The 12271-nt window shown below is 34.5% G+C and overlaps 1 protein-coding gene across 3 annotated transcripts in view; it reads right to left on the reverse strand.

The window, feature by feature from the left end:
* The window catches only part of VPS13B (vacuolar protein sorting 13 homolog B), a 777819-nt gene that overhangs the window by 292707 nt on the left and 472841 nt on the right, over positions 1–12271 (reverse strand). For all 3 annotated transcript variants that reach the window (XM_023517476.1, XM_023517471.1, XM_023517472.1), the window contains exon 31: positions 937–1140. In XM_023517476.1, coding sequence (XP_023373244.1) covers positions 937–1140 — 204 coding nt within the window. The remainder of the gene's footprint in view (positions 1–936; positions 1141–12271) is intronic.

The following is a 12271-nucleotide window of genomic DNA, read 5'->3' on the forward strand; positions in this document are numbered from 1 at the left end:
ACAGCTCACAGCAACCTCCAACTCCTGGGCTCAAGCGAGTCTCCTGCCTCAGCCTCCCAAGTAGCTGGGACCACAGGTGCCCGCCACAACGCCTGCCTATTTTTTGGTTGCAGCCATCATTGTTGTTTTGGTAGGCTGGGCTGGATTCAAACCCACCACCTTAGGTGTATGTGGCTGGCGCCTTAGCCACTTGAGCCACAGGTGCTGAGCCCAGAAACTCTTGATTTTCCTTTTACTCTAACTTAAACATAACCTCACACAGTATTTATTACTTTTCTCTCCTTATTATTAATAAGATAATAAGTTAAATAATAATAAGCTATAGATAAATAAGTAGGCCACGCACAATGGCTCATGCCTGTAATCCTAGTACTTTGGGAAGAACAGGAGGGAGGATGACTTAAGGCATAGGAGTTCAAGACTAACCTGGGCAATACAGCAAATCCTTCTCTATCTATTAAAAAAAAAAAAATTAACGTAGTGTGGTGGTACGCTCCTGCAACCACAGCTATTCAGGAGGCTGAGGCAGGAAGTTGGCTTGAGCCCAGGAATTCAAGGCTGCAGTGAGCTATAACTGTACCATTGCACTATAGCCTGAGAAACAGAATGAGACCTTGTTTTTTTAAAAAAAAAAAGGATAATTAACTTCAAATATATTGTATCTTTTAGGGAAAAGTGGATTCTTTCATCAATAGCAAGATTAAAAAAAAGCTTGACACAACCCTAAATGTGTAATAATCACAATGTAACACTGGTAGGACAAGTGGGTTTCTAAGCAAAATCATCAGCTACAATTAAAGAATTTATTTTATGTTTGTAATGAAAAGCAGAAGTAATACCCCTCAGGTTGAATATGCTGAAAATTGTATCATCAACTGTTCTTCTGGCAATGAATTATTATTATAAATTATGGAAAGTTTCTCAATCATTTCCTACCTGCTGGCCATATTCCACTCCAAGGCTGGATTTTGAGAATTCCTTTCACTTTCTGTTAGCACCCCTCCTGTACCACTTTCCTTCTCTGGTTTTAGTTGATCCCACTGTGCAGTACCAATATTGATTGACTGCAGGTCTATTTGGTATTGTCTATCTTCAATTTCTGATCCAGGATCTCGAAGAATTCCTAAATTCAAGGCTCTCCTGTAAAGGTAGTATTAAAAAAAAAAAAAAGGAAACAAACAATATAAACATTCTATGTTTATTTTGTTCACTAATATAGTATCTTACCATTTTTCTTTGGATTACTGATGAATAAACTAGGTTTATCACAACAATGAGACATTTAGGAAGTTACCATATATTATGACTTGAAAATGTATCCAAAATTATAGTGATCTACATTATAATGATATCTTACGCTATTCCTGACACTGTACTCTTTTTCTAAGTACTTTTGCATACATGATTTCAATCTCTGAGATGCTGAGGTTCTATGATTATGTCCATTTTTTGCTAAAGAGAAAACAATTCAAAGAGGTGGAAAGACAGTCTAAGTTACAAAGCTATTTAATAACATATATTGAAACTACAACTTAAAGTCAAGAATTTTATTTGTTTTACTCAAACAAATGCTAATCATCTACCTTCTGTAGCACTATGAGAAAGTATGATTTCTTTGTTAAAAAAGGTGATGGAGGCTTGTTCATCTATTTCACTCCCTGAGCCCTTGCTCTTTGTTCTTTATATAACCCAGCTATCATATAGACTAAATTGCTAAGAGAACTACAAGGTTACTGATGTATACTAATGCCAAGGTTTACGATACAGAGTTTGAATGTACAACTCTGACCTTACTAGGTGCACTGGTTAGCAGTGAATAAAATTATCTGTAGCTTTAAGCAAAATTAATGGAAGCAAATAGTTAAAATTTTTCAGGAAGGTTTTAGAGTAAAAATAGCAAGGCAGTATGCTAAAGTAGGAAGAACACAAATCAGGAGTCAGAGAAACCTTAAGTTTGTCTGAGTTTGAAATTTTTTTTTACACGATGGTAAGTTTTGTTGATTCAGAAAAGCTTTATTGTGAGTAATCAAAAGGGAAATAATATTTGGCCCCTATGAAAGCTTTTATCAGAAGAAAAGTTAAAATAACATGGAAGGTAAAAATAAATTTACTAGAAGAGATACTGAAAAAAGTTTCAATTATATTCATTAGAAAAAAAGTATATCAACTAAACACTAATGAAACTAATTAGTGGGGGTGATAGAGTCCTGGGTCTTATTAATAAAATTATAGGAAAAAAAGGTAAAAGTCTGATTAAGTCTATACCTTGGTTGGCTAAGCAAGTAGTGCAGGTCAGCCCACTCACTCCCAGAGACTGGTCAAAGATAATGGACAGTGAATGACTACTCAGATTTAAGACGGTAGGTATCTAGGCCAGCTGCTTAGGGTCTGAGATGACAGGCAATAGGCCAGGCAAGGCCCTTAGGCTGACATTAGTGAATTCTAGCAAAGAGAGAAGCAAGGAGAGGGCAGGACATGAACAAGCAGGGAGCATAGTGAGATGTTACAAGGAATTACCAACAGGGGATAGAGGAAATAAATGGGCACTGGTCAACAAGATATAGCAGCACGCACAGAAACTGAGAAGGGTGAATTCCTAAGCTAAGAGCTGAACCTGGTTTTCTTTTTCTTTTTTCTAACTTGGAAAAAATTACAATTTAGGAATGCACATGCAAGAAAAGATGACCTGAAGTTTTACATCAACCCAGGAATTACATTAGACATAAGGTGCATAAATGAATCATGAACCCTTTCAATTTGCCATTAGGGTAAACAGAAAAAGAATGAATGAGGGTGGGGTGGGAAGGAATAACATTTTCAGAGCCCCTCAATAGTAGAAAGCTCTGGTTTCATCTGAACACAGGTATAATCCCATTAATTCTTAAAAGGCCCAGCTCAGATATCACTTTTTCTATGAAGCCTTTCTTGACCACCCTTTCTCCAAATGCCCTCCCTCCTGAATATTTGTTCTTAGGGTTTCTTTATATGTGTAAATATAGTAACATCACAATGACTTATCAATCTTCCCCACTACACCATAAATTTCCTGAGGTCAGGAACTACCAAGCCTATCTAGCAATCAGTACATGCTGTTTAAATTCACTGATTTAAACTGACACAAATCTTTAGATCCACCTAAATTCTAACAGTCAGAAAATATCTTGGGCAGTTGATAATCTAGCTGATTTCCCTAGATTATTACTCCTCATATCAAAATTATATTTATTTACTCTAAAACAGCCAATACTTCCTACATTTTAAGTGATGAAATCTATTTAATAGGGTGCCCTTCACATAAAGCTGAAGATACCAAGGGAGTTTTAATTCCATTCTCCTCTGAAGTTGTACCTGGTTCTTATTAAGATCTTATTCTGTGCTCATATTTTGAAGATGCTTTTTACTTTTTAAATAATATTTTATAATTTATATCTTCTAATCCACTTTGGGGGAATCTCTGAGGATCTGTTTCTTTGCCCATTGCTTCTGTCTTATGTGAACTGGGAATTTTGTCTGTGCTTCATTTTACTTAGAATCTACTTAGAATTTACTAATAGTAAAAGGGAGAATTAGAAACATCACATTCAAGGGAGCTCTGTATCTTGATTCTGATGGTGGTTACACAAATCTGTATATCTGACAAACTGCATAGAATAATACAGACATGAACACAAATAAGTGAATGTAAAGCTGAATATACTTGTGTATTGATTATACTGATGTCAATTTCCTGGTCTTGATTATTGTACTGTTATTATGCAAAAAGTTACCAATGAGGGAAACCAGGTGAAATGTACACAAGATTCTATTTATGTGTGTGTATATGTATGTGTGTGTGTGTATATATACATTATACATATATATATTATATATACATATTAAAATCCCCTGATAATCTATAAGTATGTTTTTTAAATCCTCTTAATGGCCATGAAAAAAAAGTAAGGTAACCTGCCAAAGTACTGGTCTTGAAATTACCTATAGGTAAAGAAACAAAAATAAAAAGCTAAAGCTCCAAATAAATACGAAAACTAAAAAACAACCAGCACTTGTGAGTTTGAGTCTCAACTATGGTATAAACAAAATTTCAATCTGAAGAGGCTTGCCCCATGTAGACAGTGCTGCCAGATGACAGGCAAAGGTGAAAGCAGATTTTCTTGGGATGAACTAAATTTGAAATGAAATGACTTCTAACGATCAGATTCTAAATAAAATGAAACACAGACAAAATTCCCAGTTCACACTAGATAGCAAGGTACCATGAGATACAGCAGAAGCAACAGGCAAAAGAAGCTGATCCTCAAAGACCTCAAAACAGTGAATTAGCAGCCATGAATTATAAAAAGTAAAAGTAAAAAGCAAAAAGTAAAAAAGCATCTTCACAATATGAGGACAGAATAAGATCTTAATAAGAACCAGGTAGAACTATAGATGAGAATGGAATTAAAACTCACATAGATTAAACTCAACTAAAGTGACAGTAAATTAAAAGATTTAAAGAAATACAGAATGTAATCCAAAGAGGCAAAGAAATATTATAGACAGAAGAGGATTAAGATGCATAGAAAAAAAGGGAGAAGGCCTACAATAATGCCTATTGGGAACTTGAGAAAGATAATACAAGGAATATGGAAGAGGCATTATTTGAAGAGATAATATCTGAGACTTATTCCACAATTGTTGAAAAATGCCAAACTTGACATCCAGGCAGCCCAAGGAATTCTAAGAAGTAATGAAAAGGAAAACATTGGACAATATATGTGTAAATCTAAATAAAAATATCTAAATCAGTAATAATAATGATACATAAATTGTGAGGAGAAAACTGGCTAAAAAGATGCTGGAAAGTAAAACTATATAAATTAGGAGACCAGGTAACTTGAGGTAAAGTGTCCTAAGGTTCTTACTGGGGAGGAAGGTAAAGATATTACCTTCAGACTTGCTAAAATAATATACATGAAATAAAAGACCACTAAATATTAGCTACTAAAATAATAAACATGGAACATATAAATTCCAAATAGAGTAAAAATTAGATTGTAAAACAAAATTGTGCAAATAGAATGTACATAAGATATAAATAAATCCAACTATAACAATAATTATAGTAAATATGAATGATTTGAACTCTGCAGTAAAAAGATAAAAAACGTCAGATTGGATTTAATAAATCATACATTGTTTCTTTTCTTTTCTCTTCTTTCTCTCTTTCTTTCTTAACTTTTTAGACAGAGTCTTACTCTGTCACCCTGGGGACAGTGTTACTCTGTCGCCCTGGGTGGAGTGCTAAGGAATCACACGATAGCTCATAGCAACCTCAAACTCCTGATTTCCAGTGATTCTCCTGCCTCAGCCTCCCCAGTAGGTGGGACTATAGGCATGAGCCTCCACACCCATATAATTTTTCTATTTTTTACTAGGGAAGTAAAAAAGGGTCCCCCTCTTGCTCAAAGTGGTCTCAAACTCCTGAGCTCAAGTGATCCACCAGTCTTGACCTCCTAGAGTGCTACGATTATAGGCATGAGCTATTGCACCCAGCCTATATTCTGTTTCTTATGAGACCTACCTAAAACATTAGGGTACTGGAAGAGTCCACAAATGGAAAAATACATAGTAGGCAAACACCAAAAGAAAACTGAAGTTATTACATTGACATTACACAACATAGACTTTAACTCTACTAAAAAATACAGTTTCCAGCTGAAAATAAAAGATTCCATACGTCTAGAAGTTAAGATAATTCTACATTTATTTGTAAAAATAACCTCAAAACATTTAAAAGAAAAACTGATAGCTCTAAGAGAGAACAAATGACAAACCTATCATCTATTGTGCAAAATTTTAACCGACTTAGCAGGTAAGAAAAAAACGTGAATATTTGAAAATCATATTTGATGAAGCAGACACTTACAGAATACACTATCCAACAAGTAGAGAACATGGATTTTTCTTAAGCACATAGGAACATTTCTAAAAATGCACTATGTGTATGACAGTGGTCCCAACCTTTTTAGCACAGAGACAGCTTTCATGGATGACTATTTTTTCACATGGAGTGTGGAGGTGGTTTCAGGATGATTCAAGTGCATCAGTCATTAGAGTCTGACAAGGAGTGCACAGTCTCCACCTCAGATCATAAACCATTAGAGTCTCACAAGTGGTGCACAATGTAGGTCCCTGGCATGAGCAGTTTAATTAGGGTTGTGGCTCCTATGAGAATGGACTGCCCACATATTTGACAGGAGGCGAAACTCAGCAGGGGTGAGGACACTGTAAATACAGAGCAGTATCTGTTGGTTGGAAACTGAAGTGTTAGGCCATAAAGCTAGCCTGAACACATTTCAGAGAATTAATATCATATGGAATATGCTCTCGGAGCAAATTATAATTCAGCTAGATATTTTATTAAAGAAGAGAACTAAAAAACTATTCTCTGTAGATCCTAGTCATTAAGAAAAAGAAGAGAACTAAAAACTGTCTATGTTTGGAAATTTAAAAGCGAATTTCTAAATTAGTCACTCATTGGTCAAAAAAAATCATAATAAAAATGAAATACTTAAAAGCAAAATGTTATGCAGTAAAGGTTGTGGGACATAATTAAAGTGGCACTTAGAGAAAAATTTATTTTCTAAAATGCTAGTTTAGTAAAAAGAAAAGGCTCAAAATTAATAAGCTAAGCAAAAAAGGCAGAACCAAAAAGAACCAAACCAAAAAGAAAAAAGGGAAGGATATAGAGAAGAAATTAATGAAATAAAAGGGAGAGAAGATCAAGAAAAAAAGACAGACTTCCAGAGAGAAGAAAAATAGATAAAGATAGAAGGCCAAATAAACTAATAAAAAAGGAAACACTATGATGCTGTGGAGATCAAACAGATCCACAATGGGTGGATGTGAGAAGATTTACAAAGATTTTACAACTTGCTATGGAAAAAAAGAAACCTCTACTATTGAAAACTGTCCCTAGAAGATATTTCTTGTCCTTTTGACCATGGGATTAATACAAAGATTGTCCTCCCATTTCTTCTACAAGTATAACATTACTCTCCTTATACAGTTCCTTTTCTACATGAATATAACCCTATGTTAAAACTATATCCTGATACTATGAAAATTCTAGTAATTTAATAAGGGGTAGAAAGCAACCAAGTTCTTTCCTATTCTTAGCCTTAGTTAGGAATGACAAAACTATATCCTCTTCTCAAAGCAGCCCTTTCTCTAAACCTAACTTGCATTTATTTCTTTAACAGATAAATATGGCACTGTATATATATATATATATATATATATATATATGTTTATTGTTGGGGATTCATTGAGGGTACAAAGAAACAGGTTATATTGATTACATTTGTTAGGTAAAGTCCCTCTTATACTTGTGTCCCACCCCCAAAAGGTGTGTATGTTAAGTCTTTTGATAGGCCCTAAAAATACCAGGTCCCTGTATGGTTTCTGCTCTCATATAGTTTACAGGCTAGTGGAGGGTTGGGAAGCAATTATAAAACCATTAATGATATAAAAGGTTACAGAAACACACAGAAGGAACACTTGACCTAGACTTGGGAAGCCAAGGCAAGAGGAAGGCAATGTTTAAACAAGTTAAAAAAATCCCAGCCTTCTCATTTCATACAATGAAGAAGATCAGAAAAAGGAAAGAATATGATCAAAGGCCAATGGTGTGAAAGAATGACACATCCAGAAATTCTGAAGAGACTCTGAACAGCAGGTATTATGGAGAAAGGCAGGAGAGGAACCAATGCTACAAGGCAATGGAGGCTTCAAGCTAAAGGCAGACAGACCCTTCTTTACAAAGCATCAGAGATCTGTACTAGGCCCAGCTTTTGCGTATGGCCCACAGTTTGGACTCTCTTTTGCAAACTGGCAGTCTCTCCTCTAGCAGAAGAAAACCTGGGTCTTATTCTTAATTATGAAAATCAAGTGAGATAAAGAGCCTGGCGTAGAAATCATCACATTATAAAAATTAAAATGCGTCAAAAAAAATCATCTTTTATTGAATCTTTCTTCAGTTTCTGTATAAAATGTCAAAGGAGGCCAGGCACAGTGGCTCATGCCTATAATCTTAGCAGTTCAGGAGACCGAGGCAGGAGAATCCCTTAGGGCCAGGATTTTGAGACTAGCCTGAGCAAGGATGAGACTGTCTCTACAAAAAATAGAAAACTTAGTGAAGTTTAGTGGCAGGTACCCAGAGTTCCAGCCACTAGGGGAGGCTGAGGCAGGAAGATCTCTCAAGCCCAGGAGTTTGAGGTTCCAGGTTGCAGTGAGCCACTATTGCACTCTAGCTTGGGAAACAGAGCAAGACTCAAAAAACAAAAACACCCCCCAAACAAACACAAAATAAAACATAAGTGAAACAATTAGAAAGCAAAAAGAAGACAGACTTAATTGGATAAAACCTATATTAGCATTCTGGGAAAAAAAAGAAAGCTGAACAGAGAATACCTCTGACCCTCAATTTAATAAATCCAACTCAATAAATTTTACTCACATTTTCTAATTTGATCTATTTCCTCAACTTAAAAACATTTTAAAACCATGCTTGTTTGTAAGCAATAAACTCTTGCTTTCTAAGCCAAAAAAAGTTTGCTGTAGAAAATTTAGGCCAATTAAAAATTTACTTTCATCTTTAAAAAACACCATTTCTTCAACAATTTCTTAGCCTTCTAAGATATTGAAACCAGGAAACATCAATGTATTTCCTATGTAGGCAGTCTCCCATGTATAAAATTAAAGTTTATATTACAAATTATAAAGGTAGGCCACTTGGCTTATTAGTTTTGGTTACACAAAGACTATATTTTAAAGAATTAGCAAATATGTACCAACATTACAAGTTTGGTTTTATTTCACTCCCATAAAATAAATACAGTATAGTTTTTTTTCAGACTTAGAAAATAAAACTCCAACTTTTCTTTCTAATTATATAATCCCCATGACATATTTTCAATTCTTCATAGTTAGAGAAAATATACTACTAATACAATAATTACTTTCTGAAAAATATGTGAGAATTTTTTTCTCAAGTTGAGAATAGTAGCTAATCTTTAAACTATTCTCCTATTTTGTTATAAACATACTTAAAAGCAATGGCCATTACTACAGAATATTCAAATCATTTGGCTTGTTTTTAATACCAAAGAAAACATTGAAAATATATTCAAATACTACACATTAACCTTAAAAAAATTTATTTTTGAGTGGCAAACCATAACTGCATACATTTATGAGGAACATTAACTTTTATTAAGTGCTATTAGAGCAAGATATCTTCTGAAAGATATACTTCATATCTCGTGGTACACTAGATTTTTTAAGATATGAATATATAAATAATTACGGGCATAAAATTAAAAAATAATTTATTTTTATTTTTTCAAAAGTTGGAAATCATTTTATAGTTTTTAAAACACTATTTTCCCTAAGCAAAAAGCTTTATACTTTTTACTTTAAAAGGGCTGAAAAGCAATCTGATTACAATGCCAAAAATAAAAGTATATTTTATTCAAGAGAGCTTTGATTTAGTGCCCCAAGTTTTCACAGCACAAGAAACAACTGCAGAATAATTAGAGCAAAGAATTCTAATAGAATGATACTTCACTAGGGCACTAACTCAGTGAGGACCAGAATGCCTAATTTAACAATGAATGCCTTAAAAAACACAATGTAAATACCTTATAATAAAACTTTATTATTGTTCCATTTCCTAATTAAATTTTTCCTAGAAATATTTGCTATCATAAATAGGAATTAAAATTTCTTGTCTCAAATTCACATACTTCTCTACACTCCGTGAACTTTGCTCCCTCTCTTCTTAAAACCTTTTAGCAATTCAAATCAGGAAAGGGGGTGAGTCATGATGCCCATAACTTCCTTACCCTTAACACAAAAAGCTGCTTTATTGGCTAAAATGTAGGAGTTATAATTGTAATTGCTTTGCCCTTCCGAAACTCTTCTCCCATACCATTTGAACCATTCAGCAGGTGGTGTAGGAGGATAAACTAAAGTCTGCAATAGCTGGTCAATAATGTAATCATAGGAACCAAAGAAGACTTTAAGTATATAACAGGAAACATAGCTTTAATGTTTTCCTTTTTAAATTGATTTAGTCTGGGTCAGGCCTGTTGTATGTTTACATAAGGAACAGCTCATGTTGAACCATTTACTGCTTGTTGCTGAATAGGCGTATCTCGGGAATTCACTGTAAAGAAGTAAAATTCATTCACTTATAGCCCATTTGAGATCTACAAAATGTTAAATAAGCCAGAAAATAGGAATGTAAAAAGAAGTAAAACTTTATGTCTTGATTTAAATTAAATGTCTACAAATTTATCCTCAGGTCTCTACAAGTGACAGTAATTTTGCAAGCAAAACGGACAGGGAATATCATGGTTGACTGTCATGCCAAAAGCAATGCTGAGTTCCATGACTTAAGGCAGGGCTTCTCATCTGAGTTTAGAAGAATCACCCAGGGAACTTTTTAAAAATGTTAAGTTCCCAACTCTAGGGTTTCTGATTCAGCAGGTCTGAACCATGGCTGAGAATGAGGCCCTTTGCCTTCTCTCTCTTTATCTAAATTAGCATCCCTACTGATTCCAAAACTCTCTGATTTCAACTTTATATCTCTGCTATCTGAACTGAGGTGAGCAGGGAAAAAGACCCACAAATCTAATACTTTTGCATTTATAAAACAAATTAATATTTGCCCTGCCTCCTTCACTGAGCTATTTAGAGAAAATACCTCTTCTTCAAGGATAAGGTTTCTGCTAATTTACTTCACCCTTGAAGGCTGGGTCATGTCATTTTTTTTGCACTCTCATGTACATGGTACTTAGAACATGGTTTTGCACATAGTTGGTAGGCTTTTAATACATGAAATTTGAATCGATAACAAATATTCTTCTTTATTCACTTTATTTCCCATGGAATTTTTACTCAATCACTTTTTCTTTTTCTTCTCTCTTGTACCTTTTATCCTTCTGGCTGAAAACATGCTCAAGTTATTCTCTTTGTAAAAGAGACAGACAGACAGACAAACTCTCTGTTTGAGACCCTACATTTCTCCAGCTACAATTACTCCTTCTCTCACATTACCTTTCAGTCAGAAACTTATTTTCTCTCAGTAGTTCTATCTCATTTATTTTCTCCTCTAACCGATACCAATCAAGTATCTTTCCTACCTCGCCTGAGAAATTCTCTTGGAAGAGAGCACCGGCTGATTTTCTAAGTACCGAATCCATGGGCAGTTTTTAGTCATTGACTCAGCAGACTTTGCTGGACATGTGAAAATTCACAATGGCAGTGGAATATGCTGCTAAGGAACACAAACTAAAAATGTAGCCTTCCTGTATCTGTTATTCTAGCTCTGCCACCTACCATGGATAGGGAGCCTTTGGACAAATTGATGTTTCAGTGCTTCATTTTACACATGTAAAAAGTGAAGTCATTGGGGGAGGTGAATGAGTTAACGCACGCAAGGCAGTATCTGACATAGAGTAAGTGAATAATTTATCAATTATCCCTCCTTAATCTCCTTTACTAGACCCTCTTTTGTTGGCCCCTTTCAATATCGGTGTTCTCCAGGGCTTCATCTTCAGTTTTGTTTTAAGCTTTCTATGCAATCATTTGTGCCACAATTGACTCACAAATGCCAGTACATGTACTTTCCAATTATAATTCCAATAAAATAGATAGATTTTCCGGCCCAGTCACTTCTAGGATGAATGCCAAATTTCTGTAAGACAGTTGACTAATGTTAGGGTGCTAGGGTCAGGGAGAGTACAATATAACACTGTATGAAGGACATGAATTTTGAAGTTATAATTATATGCAAATTCTCGTTCTACCAGCTATGTATCCTTAGGGAAGTCAACCAACCTCACTGATTATCAGTTTCCCCCAGAAAGGAATAATGAGACTTACCCACATAGGTTTCTTCTGGGATTAAATGTGGCCACTTTAATTAATATCCTCAGCATTAATAAATGACACCTAATTATTATTATTAATACAGTAGGTAAGAAAGATGAAAGGTCTGCTTTGGAACTGAGTCCATATAATTGGTATTACTCTGCACTATAAATCAAAAAAGAACACTGATGATATAGAGACAGTTTAATAAACAAAGGGACCTTTAAATAATTTCTAGAGTTGAAACAGACCATTATGTAAAAACATGGTTTCTCTATATCTTTAATCTAAGTGCTAACTTAATACTAAGACTCATCAGCTACCTCACATTGGTGTTTTTTTTTTTTTTTTT

This window comes from Otolemur garnettii, unplaced genomic scaffold, assembly GCF_000181295.1.
Source record: "Otolemur garnettii isolate 467f Iridium unplaced genomic scaffold, OtoGar3 scaffold00004, whole genome shotgun sequence".
In the NCBI taxonomy this organism is placed as follows: Eukaryota; Metazoa; Chordata; class Mammalia; order Primates; family Galagidae; genus Otolemur; species Otolemur garnettii.